At 43.3% G+C, this 27,868-nt stretch overlaps 6 protein-coding genes across 6 annotated transcripts; 5 read left to right on the top strand and 1 right to left on the bottom strand.

The window, feature by feature from the left end:
• Nucleotides 1-1,068: 1,068 nt before the first annotated feature.
• Nucleotides 1,069-1,713, top strand: AWJ20_594 (Mov34/MPN/PAD-1 family protein; the record flags this gene model as incomplete). The annotated part of the gene is made up of 1 exon (XM_018882543.1): nucleotides 1,069-1,713. The coding sequence occupies one exon, from the start codon at nucleotides 1,069-1,071 to the stop codon at nucleotides 1,711-1,713; it is 645 nt and encodes a 214-aa protein (XP_018734821.1).
• Nucleotides 1,714-2,050: 337 nt separating this feature from the next.
• Nucleotides 2,051-2,647, top strand: AWJ20_593 (uncharacterized protein; the record flags this gene model as incomplete). The annotated part of the gene is made up of 1 exon (XM_018882542.1): nucleotides 2,051-2,647. One exon carries the CDS (start codon nucleotides 2,051-2,053, stop codon nucleotides 2,645-2,647), a length of 597 nt encoding a protein of 198 aa, XP_018734820.1.
• A 2,642-nt stretch (nucleotides 2,648-5,289) lies between these two features.
• On the top strand, nucleotides 5,290-8,136 carry AWJ20_592 (uncharacterized protein; the record flags this gene model as incomplete). The annotated part of the gene is made up of 1 exon (XM_018882541.1): nucleotides 5,290-8,136. One exon carries the CDS (start codon nucleotides 5,290-5,292, stop codon nucleotides 8,134-8,136), a length of 2,847 nt encoding a protein of 948 aa, XP_018734819.1.
• Nucleotides 8,137-11,752: 3,616 nt separating this feature from the next.
• AWJ20_591 (uncharacterized protein) lies at nucleotides 11,753-14,362 on the top strand (the record flags this gene model as incomplete). Its single annotated transcript, XM_018882540.1, has 1 exon — nucleotides 11,753-14,362. The coding sequence occupies one exon, from the start codon at nucleotides 11,753-11,755 to the stop codon at nucleotides 14,360-14,362; it is 2,610 nt and encodes an 869-aa protein (XP_018734818.1).
• An 8,180-nt stretch (nucleotides 14,363-22,542) lies between these two features.
• On the bottom strand, nucleotides 22,543-23,775 carry AWJ20_590 (uncharacterized protein; the record flags this gene model as incomplete). The annotated part of the gene is made up of 1 exon (XM_018882539.1): nucleotides 22,543-23,775. One exon carries the CDS (start codon nucleotides 23,773-23,775, stop codon nucleotides 22,543-22,545), a length of 1,233 nt encoding a protein of 410 aa, XP_018734817.1.
• Nucleotides 23,776-26,367: 2,592 nt separating this feature from the next.
• AWJ20_589 (uncharacterized protein) lies at nucleotides 26,368-27,114 on the top strand (the record flags this gene model as incomplete). The annotated part of the gene is made up of 1 exon (XM_018882537.1): nucleotides 26,368-27,114. The coding sequence occupies one exon, from the start codon at nucleotides 26,368-26,370 to the stop codon at nucleotides 27,112-27,114; it is 747 nt and encodes a 248-aa protein (XP_018734816.1).
• Between the last annotated feature and the right edge of the window lie 754 nt (nucleotides 27,115-27,868).

The raw sequence follows: 27,868 nt of genomic DNA, 5'->3' as shown, positions 1-27,868 counted from the left end.
GACATCCGACTCGAGCGCAGCGAGAGGAGCCACGGGGTCTGGGGCAGCGCCCCAGCCGCCGGAGGCAGTCTGATTCCACAAGTTAGACCCTGCAGGAGCACCTGTAGAGGGTCCAGCAGTAACCCCAATGAGGAATGCAAAGTGTACACCGTAAAAGGGCATTGCCAGTGTCTAGTGAGTATATTTTTCTAATCCCAAAAAAATCCGTTACAATTTGAATCTTAGTCCCCGGTACTTGAGAACTTCGTATCATGATTCGATCTCCACACGGCTGAACATGGCAATGGAGACAGTTGTGAACCGACGTCGACTTGTATCTTCTCTAGAGACGGTCCAATGGTTGCACCAGCTACAGAGTTCAGCGAATCAACGCTGATTGTCCATCCTCTGCCTCTTCTCAATATCTCGGACTACTGCACACGAGGAAGATTGAGGGGTCAGGATATCTGTAAGTGCTGGTCAGAGTACCTCCGGCGGCTGGGGCTCCGCCCCAGACCCCGTGGGTCCTCTCGCTTCGCTCGAGTCCGGCGTAGGGGTGCCCTGTTTTCGGGGTTTTTGGTGGTGTATGAACGAATGCTGAGGTATCAGTTGAGCAGTTGATTGGTGGATTCTAACAATTGCAGTTCTAGGAGCGCTATTTGGAACCAGAACGGGTCGAGATGTCACTATTCACAACGCCAGTGAATTGGTGATAAATGTCCTGACAGGTGGGGAATCTGGATCATCCACAGTGAATGTCGATATGTCCTATTTGAACAGAAAGATCGAACTATGTAAGTTGCCATTTTTATGTCCCATGGTCGCATGTTCAGAGTTTCAGTTACAACCCATTGAGCTTCGTTGGCTCTATTGATCGGGCTTATTACTGTTTTAGTTGCAAATTTTAACTGATTATTAGACAAAGTCAACTTCCCTGATCATAGTTTATTGGGTCTGTTTTATATCAACAGATCACTGACATCACTGGCACCAGATTTCACTCTGCTGAAAATCCAGCAGCAGATCACTGAAATATACGATGTAGGCACGCTGATGGTTTTTGATCCAGTAATTCGCAAGAATGAGATCATGTCGCAATTGCCGATGAAAGCATACGAAGTGGTCTATAGAGGTGCTGGAGATATCCCTACTACCGGAACTGTTGAAACAAACGTGGCTGTGGCATCGTTTGTCGAGATCGTTAATATTAAAATTGAGTCTGAGGAGGCTGAAAGAATCGGTGTGGAAGATATTATGAAACATGGTAAAAGCCACCAGAGCGATGATATAAATGATCACTCTGACTCACAAGCTGATGTTGGTACATCATCGGCAACGAGAGTCTCTAAATCCCAGGCAATTGGTAAATCAGAGTTTGCCAATCGTATCACAGAACAAACGAACGCAGTCGAAATGTTCCGTAACCGACTAGTTATCGTTCGCGATTACATAAAATCAGTACGAGCAGGCGAGATCCAGGCCGACCACTCTCTTCTACGGCAGATCAATGCCTGTATAATCCAGCTCTCACGAAACACAGACCATGACCCCAACTACCAAGAACTAGGAAATGCTCTCGACAAACAGCAATTTGAAGCACTAACAGCCTATCTCGCAGCTGCTCTAACCAAGGGACAACGGTTGGGTCTCGACCTCAGAGCCAAGCACCAATTCTCTATAGGTCATAAAACCGACTCCTCCACACCGACTGGCGAGTTCATAGACGCTCTCTAGACACACGAGCCACTCTCAACTTATTTATATTCTTCGAATTCTTTCTCGGCTTGAGGGACTGCCTCCGGCGGCTGGGGCTCCGCCCCAGACCCCGCTGCTCCTCTCGCTTCGCTCGAGTGGGGCGTGAGGGTCCCCTACCAGTATCGTCAGACCATCCCCGGCAAACTCTGGGACCCCCAAGCCGCACTCGAGCGAAGCGAGAGGAGCAGCGGGGTCAGGGGCGGAGCCCCAGCCCCCGGAGGCCCCCCCCACACATCACCCCTGAGCCAATATCCGCCAGTTATGCAGAGGAGTGAAGTACGGATCATGGCGGAGCAAAAGTATTTCAACCAGTAACATGACAGGGACAATAAATAATGGCAAGCCGTTTCCTCCTATGGAGATTCGGGAGTTGCTGAATCCGGGGTCGTGTTATTCTCCGGAGGCCATTCGCGCGTTTTTGAGGTATTCCCGTAGACAATCGGACGACAGTCTTCCTACTCATCTGCCGAGAACTGGATCATGCGCTGAACACATCTCAACTGTTCTGTTCCCAGCTTGGTTGGCTCGTGATACTTTGCTAGATTATTGTGGAAGAGTCTCGGATCAGGGTCGGAAGGCTGTGAGAAATAGTGGTTTGAGCAATAGCAATAGCAATGGCGATTTGGACTCGAGAAGCGCAACTGCTGTGTTGCCACCAGGACTTTCCGAGTCGCTACGAGTACCACCTGACCCTCGAATTGATGCTTATCGAGCAAGAGACTTTGGGAAATCACCTGAATCTGCAGAGGATGCAATTCGTGAGTGGGTCGACCAAGAACTTTCTATCGAGTCTATCGTTCGTGAAAACTCATGTCATTTACTTGCCGACAAGTGTGGATCCTTTTCTACCAAACCTGGATCTTACATTAAAGCATATAACGAATCTGTTTATGAGCCTTCTCGTGAGGATTAGATTGCACTGTAATATAAATGCTATCCTCGGAGTTTCATGGCCTTGCACCACATTTGGATCGATACTTCCTCTGTTGTTGTTCTATTTCACCCCTTTGCATCCTTTTTTTACCCAATGTACATAATGCACAAACTTAATACATTCATATCAGTGTAGGAAAGTGTGTTTACGGCCAGTACCTTATTCTTTACTAGGATTGTGCGTGGAAATGGTCTCTGTCATGAAGCTATGAATGGATATTAACTGCTTATTGCTCATTCCAGAAGGCAATGCATCCAAATTACAGTTATCTTAATAGACTCTCAGAAGCTCTAATGATTGTTGTGACGTCCATAGGGGAGTTTGCCTAAAACTTAATTGCTCCTTGATTTGTAGTAGGGCCAAGTACGATTAACTGGTAAACAATTGGTCGGGCTGGCACCCACTCAGTGGCCCGACATCCCACTCAAGGATGGCTTTTTGAACCTTGTCCCAACTGCTCTATGGTATAATAAGGAAAAACAGCGTAATACGCCACTCGCACGAAGATATCAGTGGCAGTGATCTCAAATATCTATATATAAAAAAATCGGATAAAAATATCGAACCTCAGATATTTTTTGATAGCTGCTCAAAATCACAAAACTTGTCCCTACCGTACCCTTTTTACTGCCAAGACGGTTCCCAGCGGTTCAAGTCATCTCCCGAAGCAGGAGCAACGAGGTCTGAGGCGCAGCCCCAGCCGCCGGAGGCATTGTTGATCTCGAGAAGCTTACAGATACGGAGAAGATGGCTGAGTTATACTGAAGGTGCAAAGGGAGTCCGTTCTTACAGGTGACCACCTCTTTCCTCCATAGTAGATTTTTTTATAGCGCGAGGAAAACAAAACTACGAGGTAAATTCTACAATTCGGTTCTTGCGAGGCGTAGTGATGGTATGGAACAGATTTTTGTCGGAAAATGGCTCTGGGTCACTTATTCGGCCAATTCATCCTTAAAGCTTCGTTAATTAAACTCCTCAATTTCGCTTTATCTATCCGGTCCACGACATCAAAGCCGTGTTTCGAAAATTGTAGTCTTTCTAGTTACGTAAAACCAGCTATTGAAGTATTAATAATAAAAATCAAGTTTAATAGTGAGTATAGTATTATTTCATAGTGCATGAATTTGCAATATAAACGACATAGCACACTAAGTTTCATTTAGACATCCATGTAACACCGGGTAATTATCTCCGCTAATATTCCGGTCGTGATGGGTCCGGCTCTAGCACATGTGATCGTAAAAGCTGGCTCCTCTAGACAAGTGAGATCAGTTACCTTCTACTGACTAATAATACATGCATTCAAGGCCATGAGTAAGTTAGATATGAATGAATTCTTCCTCGATTCTAATGGTTCGATATTCATTAAATCATATATATCGCACGTCTTGGTGTGCCAGGCTAGTGCTATCTGCTTGAATTACTTCTCATTCTAGGCATCCATTTAATTAACAGCTTTCTCAACAAATCATTAACATCCTCTAAGAAAAGAGAAAACTTAAATTAACAAATTACCAAAACATATGTTTCCCATTGTAACATTCAGGGGTTACCCGGAATACAGCTGTGCAGAGACACCGGGTAACACAGATTAGACAGTAAAATCTGTCGGAATACTGAAAACAAAAGATTGTTTGCTTGTACGGTAAAATCATCTTGTTCGTTCTTACTTGGCTTTGAAATTGAAGTTAGAAAAGATGAACTATTTTTCTTACGACGGATACGCATATGTATATAGATAATGTATTAAAATATGTGGTGGCCCTGACTTGTCATTTCTAGTGGTTATCGGGCTTTGGGTGAATTTTGCCTCATATAAACGGCGTGGTCCTTGCAGATAGCCAATACGCATGCAGTATTTAAGTTGCATCCTACTGCGTAGTGCTTAACTGAGATTGGCAAGGATCGGAGCTAAGTTTAGTGGAGTGGTCTTACTTGGGCCCGGAGTTATCCGAATAGTTCCTCATCTACGGCCGTTCATGTCAGCCTTAAATTTCCCTTGCATGTACTATTTTGAGGTAACTAACCCTCTTATCGGTCAGTTTTGACATGCACTATGTGAGACTGTTTTGATTATGTGCCCCAATAAGTAAATCATCGTCGCTTTTGTGCATACTGTTATATGATCCCTGTAAAACAAAACATACATCGCATAAATGATATATGGGATTAATTTCGAAGTGAATACTATACTGGTCGAATCAATAATATTCTACATCTACATGACTCATATATTGCTTCGAATTCTTCTCAGATAGTACATTTCTCTCTATAAATATCTGGGGCAGCTGCACTTTCTTGTGAGGCATCTTTTATAACTGGAATTGTAGGTAAATTATAGTTCTTTAGTTTCTCGATACCAATAACATGTAATAATATTCTCGGACAGCATATATTAGTTACAAGTCTCATTGCTATTCCGTTAGACTCTGCTATCTATGGTTTGTATGCTATTGCTCCTTTCAGTAAACATCTTATAAGCTCTCTAACAGCCACGTGTTGAATTATGTGCAGCTCACTATGGTATTTAAATTCCTATAGCGTTAGCCTCATTTATATAGACTATGTACGTCCTCTGAGAGAAATAGTTCAATTTCTAAACATCAATTTCAAAGCCCAATATGAACAACCGAGATGATCCATTTTACCAACTGGGTCCTGTTAGAAAGTACTTAGGCTTGGTAGCTAAATCGTATCAAAATAACCTTGGGAGTTGGAAGAAGAGCCTATTGCAAGAGCTCTGCGAGAATTTGTATAAATTTGGCTACGTCCAAAATCTAAGCAACATGACCTACGTTATCACCCTCAATGTATCTGAGAACGCATTACCAAACGACCCCGATACTTCAGCTTTGGATATTTTGAAAAGGAATTTCTATATAAACTTAGACTTCCTATGTCCCTATGTGGAGTTAATTCCTTGCATACTAGAGTTCTTGATTTCTCAGCGGCCCGAAGTGCAACCATACCGGGGCAGGAATATCACTGCTGTGATAAAAGACATCTTTCTTAGAAATAATGTGCGAGTTGATAATATCTGGCAAGCAGATAGACCGTACAGCAATTTTAAAGACATTGTGGAATTTTTTGTATCGGCAAATGGCCCTCCCCGGATCCAACAAAAATTAGCTCAATTGTTTGAAGTGAGACACATGGGTCCATCGTCTCGGCCCTTTTTCAACTTCATTAAAGAGACAATTCGGAACGTATCTGAGGGTTTCCCCCGTGTATATTCGCCTTGTGTTTATATCGTTCAAAGCAGTATGTACGGTAAGTCTAGATTGATCAAGAATCTAGCTTGTCATCACGTTTACGCAAGTTATATGTGCTTTCGCGAGGGATTTATTTCTGGCTATCCTAGAGCTTGTTTTGGCCGCAGTATTGACAGAGGCAAGACGTTGGGATATTTCAGATATTCAAATGATTCCGCCTTCGCTTGTGATGTTGTGCTATTCCTTATTTGCACGCTTGAAGTAATTGTCGAAGGACTTGAACGGAATGATGATGACTTTACAACAGTTGAGAAATTTTGGAATTTACAGGAAACATCATTAGTTTTTGAGCAAAATGTAGAGATGAGGTTTTTAGAAAAGAGAGATTCCATAGGTTATATATGGGAGACCATCCGTGATCAAAGCGCGGTCAGAATTACAGAAGATTCTGTGGTAATATCTGAAGATGTAAAAGACCTACTACGAACAGGATGGCACAAATACTGCTCGGCACTGAAAAGAAACAAGGACCCGAAAATAGAGGAGTGCTTTGTGCTCGCCATAGATGAAGCTAGATCACTGGGCATCCAAAGTAAGCCTGATACAATGAGTGAACCTTTCCTAAAAATATTCAAGAGGGTGGCACGTTTCTTTAATACTGCAATCCTATGGAGGGGTTTTGCTATAATTTTTGCCGGTACGCCAGCAGCTATTAGTGATTTATCTCCACCGCCTGAAGATGATAGTTCTTTAATAGCTACAGATACAATCGACGCTCATCCCTGGTACAACCTCGGCACCTTCGATTTACATGTGAGATGGGGTGAAACACCGCTTACATTAGACTTCACCGAGATCGGAACTTTGAGATACTATGCCAAGTTTGGTAGACCGAGTTGGAAGCTTTACACTGACAGTGGGCATGAAAACGAACTTCTGGCAGACGCCACTGCTAGGCTTAGGGGAAGAGATATTGACAGCCTATCAAAGCAACAACTCCTTTACGCAGTATACGCTCCGCTCATGAATCACGATTACCGTACAGCGGAAAGATTAGTAGAATCACAAATGGCCACACTCGAATGGGTGTCTGATAACCATGGCCAGATCGAGGTAGGATACCCTAGTGAGCCCATTCTGGCATTAGCAGCCCATAGGCTTTTGGAAGGCGAACGTGACGATATTCTTGTCTCCCATTTGATTATAGAAAGGGCTCTGTGTATTGGGGATGCTGGTGAATTTATCGCCAGATGGATGTTGCTTGATGCTCTGAAAACCACAGGTCTGCGAGATGGCGTGCAGAGCAATTACTGTCGTGTTCGGGATCTTTTCAATGGCCTTCAGGAAAAATATCTCGTCACATGTAGTTCAGACCATCCAAATGAACATCACTTACTTAATGGGAGAATACATATCAACCACTGGAAAACTCTTGAATCTACGTGTACTCTCAATGACTTGGCTGAAGGATTCTTGAGAGGCTGTGGATTTTGCTTTGGAAGAAACCAACAGGCTTTTAATCTCCTCATCCCCGTATATTTGGAAAGCGAACACGTAGATCTTACGAACATCAGACTCTTTGAAGGGGACAAGAATAGAGAATGGGAGAAAGAAGAGAAGGATGCAGTACATCAAGCATTTAGTGTTATCGTCATTCAAGTTCGTAACAATCAAAACTCGCGTGACGCTAAATACAAAAAAATTCACGACCATATGGTTCGCCACAGTCAAAAAATCTTTGAAAGGAAAAGGCCGTATATAATAACGGCATATTTCCAACTAGGTGAAACACCACCTGTTGGTTATAGAAATAAGCCTAGTTATAAAACGAAATGGACAAGATTTTTTTCAATTCGAAAAGATAGTGGTGATATCACTCGTTCAGAAGGAGATGCTGTGCTCAGTCCAGACTTCGCTCTTGCCTACGACATTCGAGTCACTGTCACCAATGTAAACAAGGAGTTCATTCACAAATATCGGAGAGTTGCTCTTTCTTGTCAACCGGAAAAGCTAGAGAAGCTGCGGCGAAATCAAAGGGGTGCCACTCAAAAGGCTCTTAATTTTCATGCGGATGATGGGAATGGCGGTGAGCAATCTGAAGGGGTTGAAGAGCGGGAAATACCCGACGCTCCTAATATTATTGTACAACCTCAAGATGCTAATGAAGACCAGGGACATGAAGGAATAGAATTAGAAGTTCCCTCCATTCTAACACGATTATACCCCCGGTCAGCGACCCGCCCTAAATATACTTAGTAAAATACTTATTTTTGACTATTTACACAGCATCCTGTTAGACTACTTGTCTACTCTGCCGTAACCACAAAATTGTCCAAACCTATAGGGTCTTTTCACTATCTCTCTTTGATGCCCTTGTGGAAATATCTACTTCTATCAAACTCTTAACAAATGGGAAGTCTACCTTCAAAGGCATCAGAGTGTTAGTTATGATATTCTGACATAGGACTATACAATTAATAATCAAACTTTAAAAGGTTCATAGGTATCAAGTTTTAACCATTGGAAATGCTTTCTTCATCACTATGTTAACATCTCGGACCAATATTGACGTACCCCTAACGTGGATGTATATTAAATATATGTGAGGCCGAGGAGCAGTGCGAGATATTACTCCGCTCACTCCGATTCTGATTTTATTTTATTTAGTTTTATCAATTCAGATTTAGATAACTATTGGGTGATCGCGACTAATAATAATATGAGATATATTAATATGTAAGCCGGATCAAGAATAAGATAAGTGAAGACAAGAGGTGTAGTTTATATAGTTTCACAGTAAGGCTCAATCAGTTAATCTGCAACCAATGACAACTCATTTACTATACGAGACAAGATAACCAGAAATTCTCACGACTCCGGCTTCCCGATAGCTTATTCGCTATCTCCCGACGTCTACCGACTACTTCCGCAGGTGAGCCGTCTTCCTGCCGCTCTCCAACACTCCTAATGCATACTTCTGCATCTCATATCGATTTCGCCGACTTCTCTCTTTATAACTTCTTCTTGATTAGTTCATGTTGAAGCTAATGTCATCTGCTCCGCTTCCTTCGTTCCCAGTTTGCCTTAGCTCGTTTCGCACTCGCTTCTCCTTGGTCATTTGACCCACGTTTTGTTTCATCTAATAATTTCGCCTCATTTTCTTTTCTTCATTTTCTTCTTCTTCTCATAGGATTCTTTTCTATTTTTTCCTCTTGTTCTTAATTATTATATAAAGGGTACTATTTTGCTCTTTCATTTTAATTCTTTAGATATTAAACATCTGCTATCCTTATAAAGCTCCTTCAATTGCGATTTGTCCCAGTACTTAACCAACTGTCATATAACTTTATCTTAGGGCAAAGATATATGAATCTCTTAAAGGTTAACCTGATTATTCTCATAATTTTTATTTCTAGATAATGGTTTCGCAAACCACATGGATAAAGTATTCCGATAATCTCGGACATGAAACAGCCGTGCATCTTGGGAAACCACACCTGACAGTGTCTGGCGCCATCTTATCTCAAGTTTGTAATTGACCAAAATCGTATGATAATTATTTCCTGGCAACCTTAGCATCATAACTAAAACATTGCTCCAAAGCATTCTCATTGATCGACGGGGGCTAAGTTTTTTTAAGGTGAAATAAACTATAGAACTACACTTCTAGTCTCTCACTTATCGTACTTTTTATCCGGTTTACACAGTTATATCATATTATTATCAGTCGCGAACACAAAACCTCTCATCCTATTAAAACATTATTTCAATATCATTATTCCTGACCAGTACAGTCTGGACTGATGAAACTAAATAAAATAAAACGAATCGGAGGTGAGTGGTGTAGTATCTTCCATACTGCTCTTCAGCCTCTCAATAGTTTAGGCTCGGGCAAAATCATCCGCAGTGTGACTGGCGGAGATTTTTGATGTATAAGAGAAGAAGAGCAGAATAATATTTTATAAAGAGGTGAAAGTGGATAGATAATTGTTTCTAGTAGAATTATGTTACCTCTACTAGTTCATTAGTTCATTAGCTGTGAACTTCAGGGACATTGACCTTCTCTTATAATAGTTGGTTATCAACCTTATCAAGTCGTAATCTTATAAGTGCAATCTTAAGATGTTGCAATAGACAGGAATAACTCACAGACATATGTTGCTTGTTCCAGCTAAGTCATGTGATTCCTAGTTTTCCGCATATCTGTCTAAACAGCTTTTGCATTTCAGCATCAACTGAGCTCACATAGTGTGGGGCTGGGGTTCTTCGATCGCCATCGCAGGACTACATTTGTGGACATAGTGATCCCCAGTTCTAAAGGTGGCTACTTAATCAATATAATATGAGGGAAAAGTATGACTTCACATGAAGTCTAGTTAACGAAAACAAATCCTGACAAAACCCTCTAAACTTATACACTTCTACGAAGACACGCTAACTTGCCACAATCCCATTACGAGTCAAAGTTATAATTCCGACAGGTTTAACACTCTTGCTATCACTGTATGGTTGCAGTTCGGGCCGCTGAGAAATCAAGAACTCTGTTGTGAAAGGAAATAACTCCACATCGGGACATAGGTACTCTAAGTTTCTATAGAAATTCCTTTTCAAAGCAATCGGAGCTGACCTGCCGTGATCTTTTTTTTAATTCGTATAGCCAGTGGGAGATGTAGTAGCCACCATCGAGAGAGCTTTTAAGGTAGCCAAACTTATTCATTTCAAAATCGAGGACTTTAACCTCTCCCGCTTCTCATCCAAAATTATAGCTCCCTGGCTTCGAGTTACGAAGCGTAAGTACTCACTAACAAGACGCACTTGGTAAAATGGATCATGTTCTTTGTTCATATTGGGCTTTGAAATTGAAGTTTAGAAGATGAACAATTGTCTCACAACAGATATGCATATCTATATAGATAATGTATTAAAATATGTGGTAGGCCTGACTTATCATTTCCAGTGTTTATCGGGCTATGGGTGAATTGTGCCTCATATAAACGACGTGGTCCCTGCAGATAGCCAATATGCATGCAGTATTTAAGTTGCATCCTAGTGCGTAGTGCTTAACTGAGAGTGGAAAGGATCGGAGCTAAGTTTAGTGGAGTGGTCTTACTTGGGCCCGGAGTTATCCGAATAGCTCCTAATCTACAGCCGTTCATATCCGCTTTAAACCTCCCTTGCATGTACTATTTTGAGGTAACTCTCTTATCGGTCAGTTTTGACATCCTGCACTATGTGAGACTGTTTTGATTATGTGCCCCAATAAGTAAATCATCGTCGCTTTTGTGCATTACTGTTATATGATCCAATAGGGTAGTTGTTGCCATTGCTTATAAATTGAATGACGGGAATTTCATAAATAATATATGGGATTACTTTCGAAGTGTATACTATACTGGTCGAATCAATAATATTCTATATCTACATGACTCATACATTGGTTCGAATTCTTCTCAGATAGTACATTTCTCTCTATAATACATCTGGGCCAGCTGCACTCTCTTGTGAGGCATCTTTTGTAACTGGAATTGTAGGTAAGGATAACGTTTTGCTGTTGATATCATTCCAGTCTAATTTTCATTGCGCATAAGCTATAGTTCTTTAGTTTCTCGATACCAATAACATGTAATAATAGTCTCGGACAGCATATTAGTTACAAGTCTCATTGCTATTCCGTTGGACTCTGTTATCTTTGGTTTGTATACTATTGCTCCTTTCCGTAAACATCTTATAAGCCCTCTAACAGCCACGTGTTGAATTATGCGCAGCTCACTACGGTATTTAAATTACTATAGCGTTAGCCTCATTTATATAGACTATATACGTCCTCTGAGAGAAATAGTTTATTTCCTAAACATCAATTTCAAGGCCCAATATGAACAACCAAGATGATCCATTTTACCAACTGGGTCCCGTTAGAAAGTACTTAGGCTTGGTAGCTAAATCGTATCAAAATAATCTTGGGAGTTGGAAGAAGAGCCTATTGCAAGAGCTTTGCGAGAATTTGTATAAATTTGGCTACGTCCAAAATCTAAGCAACATGACCTACGTTATCACCCTCAATGTATCTGAGAACGCATTATCAAACGACCCCGATACTTCAGCTTTGGATATTTTGAAAAGGAATTTCTATATAAACTTAGACTTCCTATGTCCCTATGTGGAGTTAATTCCTTGCATACTAGAGTTCTTGACTTCTCAGCGGCCCGAACTGCGACCATACCGGGGCAGGAATATCACCGCTGTGATAAAAGACATCTGTCGTAGAAATAATGTACAAGTTGATAATAACTGGCAAGCAGATAGACCGTACAGCAATTTTAAAGACATTGTGGAATTTTTTGTATCGGCAAATGGCCCTCCCCGGATTCAACAGAAATTAGCTCAATTGTTTGAAGTGAGACACATGGGTCCATCGTCTCAGCCCTTTTTCAACTTCATTAAAAAGACAATTCGGAACGTATCTGAGGGTTTCCCCCGTGTATATTCGCCTTGTGTTTATATCGTTCAAAGCAGTATGTACGGTAAGTCTAGATTGATCAAGGATCTAGCTTGTCATCACGTTTACATAAGTTATATGTGCTTTCGCGAGGAATTGATTTCTGGCTATCCTAGGGCTTGTTTTGCTCGCAGCATTGACAGAGGCAATACATCGGGATATTTCAGATATTCAAATGATTCCGCCTTCGCTTGTGATGTTGTGCTATTCCTTATTTGCACGCTTGAAGTGATCGTCGAAGGACTTGAACGGAATGATGATGACTTTACAACAGTTGAGAAATTTTGGAATTTACAGGAAACATCATTAGTTTTTGAGCAAAATGTAGAGATGAGGTTTTTAGAAAAGAGAGACTCGATAGGTTATATATGGGAGACCATCCGTGATCAAAGCGCGGTAAGAATTACAGAAGATTCTGTGGTAATATCTGAAGATGTAAAAGACCTACTACGAACAGGATGGCACAAATACCGCTCGGCACTGAAAAGAAACAAGGACCCGAAAATAGAAGAGTGCTTTGTGCTCGCCATAGATGAAGCTAGATCACTGGGCATCCAAAGTAAGCCTGATACAATGAGTGAACCTTTCCTAAAAATATTCAAGAGGGTGGCACGTTTTCTTAATACTGCAATCCTATGGAGGGGTTTTGCTATAATTTTTGCCGGTACGCCAGCAGCTATTAGTGATTTATCTCCACCGCCTGAAGATGATAGTTCTTTAATAGCTACGGATACAACCGACGCTTATCCCTGGCACGACCTAGGCACCTTCGATTTGCATGTAAGATGGGCTGAAACACCGCTTACATTAGACTTCTCCGAGATCGGAACTTTGAGATCCTATGCCAAGTTTGGTAGACCCAGTTGGAAGCTGTACACTGACAGTGGGCATGAAAACGAACTTCTGGCAGACGCCACTGCTAAGCTTGCGGGAAGACATATTGACAGGCTATCAAAGGATCAACTCCTTTACGTAGTATACGCTCCGCTCATGAGTCACGATTACCGTGTAGCGGAACGTTTTGTAGAATCACGAATGGCCACACTCCAATGGGTGTCTGATTACCATGATAAAATCGAGGTGGTATACCCTAGTGAGCCCATTCTGGCATTAGCAGCCCATAGGCTTTTGGAAGGCGAACGCGACGATTATCTTGTCTTCGCTTTGCTTGCAGAAAGGGGAGGTTTGCCTAGTGGGGATGCTGGTAAATTTATTGTTAGATGGATGTTGCTTGATGCTTTGAAAACCGCAGGTCTGCGAGATGGCGTGCAGAGCAATTACTGTCGTGTTCGGGATCTTTTCAATGGCCTTGAGGAAAAATATCTCGTCACATGTAGTTCCAATCATCCAAATCAACATCCCTTACTTAATGGGAGAATACATATCAACCACTGGAAAACTCTTGGATCTACGTGTACTCTCAATGACTTGGCTGAAGGATTCTTGAGAGGCTGTGGATTTTGCTTCAAAGAAAACAAACTGGCTTTTAATCTCGTTATCCCCATATATTTGGAAAGCGAACACGTAGATCTGACGAACATCAGACTCTTTGAAGGGGACAAGAATAGAGAATGGGAGAAAGAAGAGAAGGATGCAGTACGTCAAGCATTTAGCGTTATCGTCATTCAAGTTCGTAACAATCAAAACTCGCGTGACGGTAAATACAAAACAGTTCACGGCCGTATGGTTCGCCACAGTCAACAAATCTTTGAAAAGAAAAGGCCGTATATAATTACGGCATATTTCCAACTAGGTGAAACACCACCTGTTGGTTATAGAAATAAGCCTAGTTATAAAAAGAATTTGGCAAGATTCTTTTCAATTCAAAAAGATAGTGGTTATATCGCTCATCCAGAAGGAAGTGCTGTGCTCAATCCAGACTTCGCTCTTGCCTACGACATTCGAGTCACAGTCACCAATACAAACAAGGAGTTCATTGACAGGTATCGGGGAGTTACTAGGTATAGTAAAGAGAGAAAGGGATAGTAGCTGCGGTGAAATCAATGCTAGTCAAGAGGCTCTTAATGTTCGTGCAGATGATGCGGATGGCGGTGAGCAATCTGAAGGGGTTGAAGAGCCGGAAATTCCCGACGCTCCTAATGTTCTTCTACAACCTCAAGATGCAGATGAAGACCAGGGACATGAAGGAATAGAATGAGAAGTTCCCTCCGTTCTAACACGACTACGCCCCTGGCCAGCGATCCGCCCTAAATATATATTTAATAAAATTATTTTTTGACTATTTATACATTACTCCAGCATCATGTTGGACTACTGGTCTACTCTGCCGTAACCACAAAATTGTCTAAACCTATAGGGTCTTTTCTACTATCTCTATTTGATGCCCTTGTGGGAATAGCTACTTCTATCAAACTCTTAAACTACCTTCAAAGGCATCAGAGTATTAGTTATGATATTCTGACCAAGTAGGACTAGAAAATTAATAATAAAACTTTAAAAGGTTCATAGGTATTAAGTATTAACCATTGGAAATGCTTTCTTCATCACTATGTTAAACATCTCGGTAGGAGTTTAGTGCACTTCTGGCAATTACAAGTTGCAATGTGTTAATTTTCTGATGACTTTTCCATCTTTGTCGTAGATGGGTCCCAATGAAGCGAGCATGCTTCATAAAAGATCCTTAGTGTTTCTCTGAAAAGCTGAAGAAACGATCCAGAAGAAAGCTTTAGTATTTCGTGGACCCTAATCTCATTCCCAGGAAGAAGGGAGTCCACGAAATTATGCTTGCCAAAAAAGGTCACATTGACAGATTCCATTTTGGCTTGGTGCTTCGGCCAGTTGAAGTGCAACCCCAAGCGCCAGAGGTATGGTCAAACCACAGGCGCCACCAAGAAGATCGACAATCTGGTTACTGAGGTTTAATAGAATGACCAAACCTTCCGTGGGAATTCATTTTCCATTTTTTTCCCAGACCTCAACAATAACGTTGAGATGTGCTACCACGTATTATTCATCTGTATGCCCAGCAGTCTTCCCACGCTTTTGAGGAAGGAATCATCTAGATGCCTTGGTATGAGTGTTAGACACAGGCAAAGGCACAAGCAAGGGCTCCCAGGACACTATTACCTAACCCTATTATATTAATATGTATATATGTAACTCGCAGTGACCTCTAAGGAGGTTGTGGCTCAAACTGAAATAAGATCAATGTTGACGTACCCCTAACGTGGATATATAAATATATGTGAGGCGTGCGAGATATTACTCCGCTCACCTCCGATTCTGATTTTATTTTATTTTGTTTTATCAATTCAGATTTAGACAACTATTGGGTGATCGCGACTGATAATAATATGAGATATATTACTCGGATCAAGAATAAGATAAGTGAAGACGAGAGGTGTAGTTTGTATAGTTTCACCGTAAGGCTCAATGAGTATAGTTACTATATTATACTATATATTTGAGGATAATGAAAATCGCGGTGAACATCAACTGGTTGGAAGAAGCTACAAGATCTGTTTCAGACCGCCTTTTATTAGTTAACGAGCTCCAAATGACTACACCAGATGCCTACAAAATCTAGCCGCAGAACAAATCACCTCTTCATTGATGTAGTCAATGCTGCGTCATTCACACCTAGCAAAATTGCTGGATTTTGCCAAAGGAGGCCGACCTAAATATATTATGCCGATCTAGGAGTCAACAGCAAGACAGATGATTCACTCGGAACATTATAGCAGCAAAAGGATTGTTGATACATCCCTGGATCTGGGATTCAATAGCCTCGTCACCTGCCAGGGGGAACATGTCAGATGCTGAGCGCAGATGAATCCAAAAATCGCTTGCAAAGTTCCCTGCGCATGCTCGATGAGCATAGCAATTTGATTCCTTTGCGATCCATATGATAACGATGAACAAGACATATACGTTAATAGTATTGTCCGAAAATCGGTAAATAATCGACTAAGTATTCTTGAGTGTTAAACAAACAACTAAGATAACAGATACTAAATGTGTACTATAAATTGTAAACATTTAACTAGGACCGGGACCTCGACGTCTTCTAGGACGGTTTACTGGAGTTGCTTTTCGCTTAAGCCTTTTCGTAGCGTTGGCCGGTTCTTTGCTTTTCGAGAGATCGGGAGCCCATGGTACGTCTGACTCATCTAGAGAGCTGGGCTTATCCAATAGGGTTGCGGGGCGAGGGCGTAGTCGCCTTTGAATAGAAGGAACTTCCAATCCTTGTGTCTCATGTTGCTGGCCTTCATTAGCTTCTTTTTGATTGTGCTGCAACTGCTGTTGTCTATTTCTTTGATGAGCTTCCGAAATAATCTTCTGATTAAGATAAGGTGCCGAAGCATACCTCTGCAACATAACAGTCTTTGGAGGATTCCCACTACCTTCTCTAGCCAAATGAACAACTTGCTGCAAATTATCAATGAAGTCGCTATTCGAAGTTTTGTTGCCTACGACACTAAGGTCATAGGCAAGATTAAAGTCCTGGGCTAACCCAGCCTCCCTTTCTAGCGGATGGATATCAGCCCAATCTTCTTGACTTGTAAAGACATTTGCCCAATCCTTATTATACCTGGGTCTCTCTTCGTAATCGGTAGGTGGTTTTCCTCCCAGTATGATATGCAAACCGATAAATGACTTGAATCGGCCAAAGATCAGTTGTACTTCTTCTGCCATTCTATCATGAATGGCAGCGTTGTGACCCTCATGAGAACTCTCGTTGTTGCTGACGTGAATGAGAATAACACTAAATGCTTGGGATACTGAATCCAACTCTGCTAACCCCCATTTACTATCCTCACCCCGTTCGAAGAATCTGATGTTCGTAAGGTCAACATTTCTGCTTTCCAAATATATGGGAATAATGATATCAAAATCTCTGTCTCTTCTTTCGAAGCAAAATCCACAGCCTCTCAAGAATCCGAGCGCCAACATCTGAATCGTACACTCAGATTCAAGGGTCATCCAGTGGTTGATGTGAATCCTCTCGTTAAACAAGTGATGTTGATTTGGATGGTCGCAATTACAGGTGACGAGATATTTTTTCTCAAGACCATTGAAAAGATCCCGAACACGACAGTAATTGCTCTGTAAGCCATTGCGCAAACCTACGCTTTTCAGAACATCAAGCAACATCCATCTCGCGATTAGCTCACTAGCTTCCCCAGGAGACATAACATTTTCCCTAAGAAGAAGTGAGATAAGATCAAGGTCATTTTCCTCTTGCAAGAGCCTATGGGCTGCCATGACCAGAATTGGCTCACTAGGATACCCTACTTTGAGATCATGACGTTTATCAGACATAGATAGGAGTGTGGCCATGCGTGATTCTACTAATCTTCCCTTTGTACGGAAACCGAAATTCATGGGTACTGCGTATATCACGAGAAGGGTATGATGCTTTGATAGCCCATCATTGATTCTTCCCCTAAGCTTGGCACTGGCGTCCGCTAGAAGTTTATCCTCACGGCCACTGTCAATGTACTCCTTCCACGCGGGTCTACCAAACTTTGCATAAAATCTCAAGGTTCCGATGTCGCTGAAGTTTAATGTAAGCGGTCTTTCATTCCATCGTACGTGATAGTCGAAGGTACCTAGGTCGTACCAGGGCTCAACGTCGATTACACCGGTCTCACTCAAAAAAAAATTCATAATCACGAATACCAGATGTACTCGCAAGAACTATAGCAAACCCTCTCCATAGCTCCTCGGCCACAAGGCAACGGGCCACCTTTTTGAGCGTCTGAAAGTATGGGAAGTTCATGGCACCTCGCGTATATTTCATATTTAGGACTCCAGCTTCATCGATGGCGAGGATAAAGTATTGTTCTATATTTGCATCCTTATTCTTCTTTAGTGCCAAACGGTATTTTTTCCATTCTCCTCTTAGTAGCTCTTTTATTTCTAGAGATAGTAGCACAGTATCCTTCATAACAGTAATCGCATCGGGAAATGAGAGGATTTTCCATATATCAGTTTCCCCTCGTACGTTATCCGCAAAACTCTCCTCTACAATTCGATCGAAGACTGATGTCGGTCTCTGGAAAGTCCAAAACTTCTCAACTGTTGTATAGCTACTTTCATTGTGTTCTAGTCCTTTGACGATTGCTTCAAGTGTGCAAATAAGGAATAGCAGAACATCTTGAGCAATCTTGGGATCGGCTGCTGAAGTTATGTATCCCGGTGCAAAGCCCCTATCAACATTTCGACTGAAAAGAGTACTAGGATTTCCAGAACTCAATTTCTCGCCTAAGTTAATATAGCTCAAGTAAGCGTGATGACAAGCTAGATCCTTGATCAATCTAGACTTACCGTACATGCTACTTTGAAGGATGTGGACACAAGGTGAATATATACAGGGGAATCCATCTTTTACTTTCCGAATCGTCTCTTTAATAATGCTGAAGAAGGACTGAGGCGATGGACCCATGTGTCGCTCTTCAGACAATTGGGCTAACTCTTCTTGGACTAGTGGAGGGCGATGTTGTTTTATAATCAATTCCACGATCTTTCTAAAATTGTCGTATGGTTCATCTATTTTCCAGCTCTTAATTGTTCGCACCTTATGTTTCCTACAGAGGCTGTTCATAAACCGGACTCGTTGCCGTTCAGGACGGCTAGATATCAGGAATTCGAATATGCAAGGAAAAAACTCCTCATCGGGACAGAGGTCCTCTAGGTTCATGTAGAAATACTTCTTTAAAATAGCCAGAGATGATTTGCCACGATCCTTTCGTAATTCGTGAATCCCACGGGGGAGTTTGTAGATACCGTCGTGTTCGCAATTGAGGTAGCCAAACTGAGACAAGTCGTCACATAGTTCAATGATCCCTTCCAACCTTGCCTCCAACTCATCGGGACGCGAATTATCATCAAATTGAGCCACGAAGATCAAATAGTCTCTAACAGGACCCAGTAGGTAAAACGGATCATCTGGTTCAGTCATATTGCGTTTTTGAGATTGGTACTTAAAAGATGAACTATTCTCACAGGTGATATGTAAATAAATATATGAGGCTAACCTATCGCAATTAAATACCATAGTGAGTTTGCACATAAATCAACACGTGACTATTGGAGGGGTTAAAAAATGTTTACGAAAATGGAAAAATAGCATAAGAAACCCAAGATGATGGAGTCTAGTGGAATAGCAATGAGACATTTTTACTTGGAGCACCCAATAGTATTCTGGGAGAGATAAAATATAACTATAGAGGTAGTATGACCATAAGCTACTGAGCTACTCAGAGAGAATTAATCTGGTATCAAGTGCAAACAATGATCCTTGCCTAGAGTTTTACTTACAAAAAAAGATGCCTCACGAGATAAGATATGATATGAGAACTTGGTCCATATGCATTGTAAAGTGAAGCATGTTATCTGACAACGTGTACTGAACTATGCATGAGTCATATACACATAACGTTATCAACTTGACCGGTATAGTATATACCTGGCAAGTAATCCCATATTTTATGAGCACGATATACGTTTTACAGGGCAGGGCCATGAAAGAACTGATTATGCATACGCGACGTTTATTTACTTTTTTTACCCTATCGACATATGCATGGAACACCGGGTAATTTTCTCAGCTAATATTCCGGTCGTGGTGGGTCCGACTCTGGCTCATGTAGTCGTAAAAGCTGGCTCCTCTAGACAAGTGAGATCAGTTACCTTCTACTGACTAATATTACATGCATTCAAAGCCATGAGTAAGTTAGATATGGATGAATTCTCCCTCGATTCTAATGGTTCGATATTCGTTAAATCATATATATCGCCAGTCCTGGTGCGCCAGGCTAGTGATATGTGCTTGAATTACTTCTCATTCTAGGTATCCATTTAATTGCAGCTTTCTTAACAATTCACTAGCACATCATCTATGAAAGGAAAAATTGAATTAAAAAATTACCAAAAAATATGTTTCCCACTGTAACATTCAGGGGTTACCCGGAGTATAGCTGTGCAGAAACACCGGGTAACACAGCTTAGACTGCAAAATCTGTCGGAATACTGAAAACAAGAGATTGTTTGCTTGTATAACACTCTATGTGGACTTGATTCAGTAAACTATCTAGGATCAGTACCCAGGCTAATATCTCCGGTTAACTGTGATCATTTGGAAGTTCAGTCTGGACGGTTCAGTATACGCACTAATTATGCATCTGCCACAGTCCAGAGTCTGTACGACAGATGTCTATTATTACAGTAGTGATATTTATGCCCCGGTATGGTTGCGGTTCGGGCCGCTGAGAAATCAAGAACTCTGTTGTGAAAGGAAATAACTCCACATAGCGATGTTCCTTTCCGTCTGACAGAGCACCGGGTACCAGTGGGATCTAGAGCCCAATGCAGTTCAGATGGGGTTTGAAGCTCTATTTTAATTCATTAGCATCCAATCTAAGGATATTGCTGAGCTCCCAAATCGCTAAAGGGATACTGGGTCAAAGCTTCAATCCAGTGCTGCAAAAGTCAGATCTGTAGACGGTTGGGCCTCACTAAAAGTATCTGGGTATTAAGCAGAATTCCTTGACTAAACTGAAGATTTCGTAAAGGATAGGAGAATGGTACAGATGCAAAAAAATAAGTTATATTAGAACAGATGTATAGCATTTAGTACATAGAGAGAGAATAGAATTAAAAACTACTTGGACAGTAGCAGCGATTGATGAGGATCCCTGGCGGACTCCATTGGCAGCAAAGTTTTCAGCGGGCCAGAAGTACAGATAAATTTGTCATTCAGAATATTTTAGATGAAATTAAACTGTCTCCTAGGTCTCATGGCTATTTTTCTGAAACCAGTGGAGACTAGCGCAGCTGCAGGGTCCGGTCATCTAATCGACGATCGCCAGGTACCAGCTCCGATCTGGGTTCGTCAATTACGGGCTACAAGAATGAGCAGTAATGGCAATGCAATAGATTAAAAACATCAGACGAGTTTTGCCAATGACAACTGCTTACTGGAAGTCGCACTTAGAGCATAAGCATTGGCAATTAAGGTAGACCGTGTAGGATGAGATAATCGAGACTAGAACCACGAGTTCCACTCGAAAAAAATGGTGAGAGAATTAAATACCACTAGTACTGGTAGTGAGAAGACGGCCGGTGACGGTAACAAGGTTGATAAATACGACAAAGGTATCGGATGATAGACACCATCGAAGCTGGGACGAGATAGTGTCATAATTATCAGAAACATAATTTGATTCAGATTTCAACTCTACTATTCGACCGGGCCGTTATCCGTAATTTCAGTTGTTCCGTTTTCTGACTTGTCCTGCAGCTCAATCGGAGTATATCTCCAACTGAAACTCCATTACAACTAGGGCCTGTGACTAATGCGAGTAGAGCCCAACACTTGTTACCAGCCGTTAAGAAATTACTTTTACTCTCTGTTACCCGGACTTAAAATTCATATCTTTACTCTCCGGTAAAGTCCTGAATTTAAGGTTTGCGTAAAGCAAATTAAAAGCGAAATAGAAAATGGTTATGGGGTCACTTACTAAACCAATACCTTCATGATTTTATTTGATTAATGTTTGTTTTTTTCTAGTCCACGATATCAACGCCATGTTTTCGTTCACAAAATGCAATATTTCACGACATGCGACCGGACTTTACACAGATCTATGCCGGGTAACCCTAAAAATCTAGTGACTGGTGGTATAAATATATCGGAATATATTGCCAGTAAATCCCGCCTTGATAGTATAACATTTGATATTTGCTTAAATGAGCTATAAAAAGGAACGACCAAGAAAAATTTGGGGGTCGACGGCGGCCTTTCGCGAACTGGCGAGTTTTTATTCGCCGGGTAACACGTGTTGCCTCCAGTGCAGACATTAAGTTTCCCATTTATAGCAGAGATCACGGACTTGATCGCGCGGTAACCAGTCTAGGATGAATATTGAGATTAAAAAATTCAGTTAGTTGTGTCCAACTACTATTTGCGTCCCGTTGCTAGGGCTCTGACTCGTAAATCCAGGAGCACTGACTGAGTGCGCTAAAGCGCCGTTTTAGCTTTCCCAATTAATATCTCCCAGATGGTTGAATTCAATCAGTGTCACGACTAGAGCGCAGCGAGAGGAGCCACGGGGTCTGGGGCGGAGCCCCAGCCGCCGGAGGCAGATTGCGCACAACACGTGTGTAAAAAGGCAATTAGATAACGTGTACAGGCAGTGAGATCAGGCCGTTTCAATATATCTCGTGACCTCCCAATTGGTGACGGCATCGTTCCAGAGATTAATCTCCTCGAATCTGGTACCGGCAAAGTGGTCGACGAACGCATCGCCGAGCACTTCTCTGGCGAGACTTTTTGGAGCCGCGAACCGTGTGGTGGCTTCATGTAATGACCGGGGTAGCTTTTCAAGACCCTCGGTGGTAGTCATTTCTTTCGACATGGGTGGAATGGTCAGCTTGAGATTCTTCTCAATGCCTCTGAATCCAAGAGCCAGAATGGCTGCCATGGCATAATGGGTGTGTACATCGGCACCGGGAGTACGAATCTCAAGACGGGTACTTTTTGAAGACGGCTCGGCAGGCGAAATCAGTCGAATCGACGCAATTCGGTGCTCCAGACCCCAACTCACCGACACAGGAGCCCAGAAATTCTCCACTAATCGCTTATATGAATTGATATTAGGAGCTAATAACGGCATAATATCAGCCAAGCCGTCAAGTACACCGGCCAGAAACGACTGACCAAGTTCGCTGAAATAAACTACATCTGGCCATGGCGCGTTCTCATCACGAGTGTCTCGGGAGAAAAGATTCTTGCCAGTTTTGATATCAATAAGCGACAAATGAATATGACCCGAGTTACCTGGCAAGCCCTGAGTCGGTTTGGCCATAAAACAAGGCAGAATTCCATATTTAGGAGCAATTGATTTACAAATGAGTTTAAACAGAACTGCTTTATCGGCCATATCCACAGCAGATCCATACGCAATAGCCGCCTCAAACACACCAGGACCAGTCTCAGTATGCCAGCCTTCAAGCTCGACATCAAACTCGCGGCATTTATTGAGAATATCGTAGTAATACTCCTGATTGAGCACTGGTCGTTGCACCGAGTACCCAAACATACCCGGGGTCAGAGGAGTCAAATTTACCCCGTTCTTGTCGTGCATCGACTGAGCTGTCTCTTTATACTGGAAAAACTCGAGCTCGGCACCTGCCGTTGGCAGAGCATTAAGCACTTTCTTATACTGATCCGACACTCTTTTCAAAAGAGCTCTTGGACACGGAGCAATAGGTTCATTAGTCTCCGAGTCGTAGTACTCCACCAAAAAGAACGGCATCTGGTCCTCCCAAGGAATCCGCCTAAAACTAGTCAAATCTATCTTGGCAATTAAGTCCCTATATCCATTCTCGGCATTCGACACCGTCAATTCCTTGCTATAAGTCCTATCGTGCATGTCCCATCCGAAAATGACACTGTCTACTGTTAGTTCATGTTCACAGGTGGAGGTGCTGCCTCCGGCGGCTGGGGCTCCGCCCCAGACCCTGGTTGCTCCTGCTTCGCAGGAGTTGGCTGGGACCGTGGACGTGACGACTCGAGCGAAGCGAGAGGAGCCGTGGGATCTGGGGCGAAGCCCCAGCCGCCGGAGGCAGGACCCTCGTCAGGACGTGTACACTCACCTGCAGAAGCCAAATCCCTCTTCAATGACGCTGAGGAACTTCTTTTTGGAGATGATTTTGCCGCGGACAATGCCGTCGGCATCGATTCCCGCCACTTTGACAGCGTGGTCGTGCTCGAGCGTTCTTGTCCACTCTGCTCTCACTGAGGATGTCATGCTTGTGCTGTTCCGATAGTGATAGTGATAAGTAGAGATTGGTCAGTTATCGCCAATGATCTAACAGAATTGAGTGAATGATTGCTGATTGATAGGGTGAAATTCTTATCGAAGCAGTCGGATAACGGGATCAGTGGTTGGCAAAGTCTATCTATAAATGCCAATGTCGAGATAAGAGTGAGATGTAGAAGATCGTTATTCAGTGACCCAAGTCAGCAGGATCCGTGCAATGAGCTGAGCTGCGAACCGAGTCTTAACTATGCAGATCGCATCGTCACCAGAAATGGGCAGGTCTGCTGCAGCCCGGTCTGCATCTGTCTCAGTCAAAGTGGGGCTTGGTACCTGGCCCGGGGTAGCAGCTGGCGGGAACTAGTCTGGCCAGGGTCTCTCTCATTTCAGCCCGGGTTTGCCAGTATCTATAGCCGCTGTTATGAATAAAAGTTACTTCTGCTACTTGTAATTAACTAAAATTAGTAAACTAATTAACTATTTAAAATACTAACTAATAAACTAATAAACTGATTAACTTATAAGCTGATATGTTGTCAACCTAATACAGACAGATGTCACCTATCGTGGCAGGGGACTCCGTTACTAACTCGGGCGTCCAGCTTTATTGTCGCTGGTATTCAAGTGATAAGGAGATAATTGGTAATTCGAAAAGAGACTGCTCAATGCTACCCCCACCCCTGACTAGCTCCTTTAGACAATTGACTTCTATAAACTGAGCTACGAACTAATTATCATCGGAGGGTAATAGAACAACATAATTTTAAGCTGTGTAAGATATATGACTTTGAAATTGGCCAGGGCAATTGGCCGGATTATAAAAAAGGCAGCCAGTCAGTCAGTCAGTCAGCCAGCCAGCCAGTCAGCCAGCAGACTATCTCTCAGCCAGGGTATAGAAAAAAAGTCAATTAATGATTGACACGGGATCAGTTTCCGGTTCTGTAAATATAGAAACCCAGAAACCCTATCATGTAAGATAATGGGCGAGATAATGCATGGCGGTGATTTTAGGCAGCTCTAACCCAGTACATTTGACTCGGGCCAACGCCAATGCTCTGTAACCCCTTCTTCAGGGTCCTGAGTTCAACTGTCATACATGTACTATGTACCTGGAAGATCTAACCCCTCAAATACATACGTCAGTAGTGACGATATATGCTTATCGCCCACATTCATGGGCCATCGGTCAGCCACATTAGATAGATCTCGATAAGTTGACCTGTTGACCCAGGACCCAGGACCCAGGACCCAATACAGATAGCCGATAAAGCTAGAGCTGCGAGCCCGGTTCTTATCGAGTATTCAGAACCATCAAATAGGAACCAGTACCCGAGGAACTGAGTAAGTCAGCTCGATCAAATGATCTGAACTAGAACAAATGAAGTCATATGAGTAGGATTATGGTGACCTGAGTTACACATCACCAAAACGAAAACGAGATCTGAACACAGTTGACCCAGGTCACCTACCGCGCTTACACCGGCCTCGCAGCAGGAGATGCGATGTGTCGCAGATTGGTGCTGATAACCCGCCAAAAGCAGCATTAGCCGCGCTTTATCGTGCTCCATGCCAGACACGTAACCCATCGGTCAAACCCAACTCGGGTATCGCTGCCGCTCGAAAGATATCCACTGATTGGCATAGAAAAGTAGCACCATCCGTCCACGATTGATCAGTTGTATTTGGACATTTTTTGTTAACGATCTGGGAATCTGTCTAGATTTTATAAACAGAACAACTCACACAATCCATCTGTTGAATTGAATCATTTCAATTTCTCACATTCTACATCACATTCACCATCAGAATCAGTCTCACATTCGCAGTCAGAATCACAAACATCATAGTATACATAGTACACAATGGTTGGTCGTCTTGAAGGAAAGAACGCTATTATCACAGGAGCTGCTGGGTAAGTCGCAACATCCAATTGGTTCTATGTTGAAGTTGAGTGTGTGTGAAGCATGATTTGTGCAATTGTTCAAAGACCACTGCCCAATTGGCCAGTGGAACCATCTTGCAATTGAATCCCCACGAGCAGTCACACCTCCCACGCCCGACTCGAGCGAAGCGAGAGGAGCCACGGGGTCTGGGGCGGAGCCCCAGCCGCCGGAGGCACGACCCTCCAGCCATAAAACTAACAAAACCAGAGGCATCGGTCTTGAATCGGCCGTCCAGTTTGCGTTGGAAGGGGCCAATGTGCTCATGTCGGATATCAACGAAGACGGGCTGAAGAAAGCCATTGAACAGGTCAAGGGAGCAGTCGGTGACAAGCTTGTCTCGGCAATCAAGCTCGAGTACAAGAAAGCAGATGTATCCAAAGAAACTGATGTCAAGGCCCTTGTTGACCATGTCGAGTCGTGGGGAGGTGTTGATATCATGTTCAACAACGCCGGAATCATGCACCCTAAAGACGACGGAGCTCTCAACACCGAAGACAGTATCTGGGACTTGACCCAGAACATCAACGTCAAGGGTGTTTTCTACGGCTGTAAACACGCCATTGCCTCGCTTCTCGCCAACAAGAAAAAGGGTTCAATCATCAACACAGGATCGTTTGTCGGACTCATGGGAGCAGCTACTCCTCAAATCGCATACACCGCTTCTAAAGGAGCAGTTCTTGCTATCACCCGTGAACTGGCCGTATGCTACGCCCAGTCCGGGATCCGAGTCAACTCTCTCTGCCCTGGACCTCTTAACACGCCTCTTCTGCAAGCATTCCTCGACACCGAAGAGAAGAAGACTCGCCGTACCGTCCATCTCCCCATGGGCCGATTTGGCGAGGCCATTGAACAGGCCAAGGCGGCCGTGTTCCTGGCCTCGGACGACGCCTCATACGTCACCGGTCAAGACTTCCTTGTCGACGGCGGACTCACCCGTGCCTACGTCACTGGCCTCCCTCCATCTACGGGAGTCCCCGCCGGCCCCGAAAACGTCCTCTTCGGCAAATAATTTCCCTGTACTTCATACAACCCCTGATATCACCATTTGCGGCTGCGATCGGCGCTTGTCACCCCCAAAGTGTTTGGGGGTCGGAGCTGCCTCCGGCGGCTGGGGCTCCGCCCCAGACCCTGGTAGCTCCTCTCGCTGCTGCGCTCGAGTCGGGCGTGGGGCCCCTGTGTGCGTATTTCGCGCCGAACAGCGAATTTTCTGGCCCTCAGGGCATCACAGCACGCACTGGCCCCGCCGACGCCCGACTCGAGCGCAGCGAGAGGAGCAACCAGGGTCTGGGGCGGAGCCCCAGCCGCCGGAGGCAGGCCAACAATCCGCAGACCCTGTTTTTCCCGTCTATTTTGCCGTGGTTGCTGGGGCCGATAGCGTGCGTGGGGGTCGACGGGGTATGAACCCCCAATCAGCGGCGGTGGATAACCCACATCCCACTCGGGTGGCAGGAGTGGCACGACGGATTTTACCCTTTGGTCGAATTAGTAATGCGATACAAGCATGTCAGATATGCATGCATGCTAAGCTACCAGTGGTGGGGTAATCGGCCGCTGAAATTTGCCAATCACCCCGCTAAATACGACTGTGCGCTTGAACGATGGAGAACTATCTTTGGCTCGCAAAAACTACAGTCGAACCCCCTCTCCTCCCTTTAATTTTGTCAGTGTGCTCCTGCTAACGACTCAATTGCCGTTGCTGCTGGTGACACGCCGCCCACCTTCAATGCCCCACCGGCCGTTACAGTCAAAAAAAAAATGGCAGA

The sequence above is a fragment of the Sugiyamaella lignohabitans genome, chromosome A (assembly GCF_001640025.1).
Source record: "Sugiyamaella lignohabitans strain CBS 10342 chromosome A, complete sequence".
Taxonomy (NCBI): domain Eukaryota; kingdom Fungi; phylum Ascomycota; class Dipodascomycetes; order Dipodascales; family Trichomonascaceae; genus Sugiyamaella; species Sugiyamaella lignohabitans.
The sequence above is the reverse complement of the archived record's forward strand: the minus strand, read 5'-3'. Positions and strand labels throughout refer to the sequence as shown.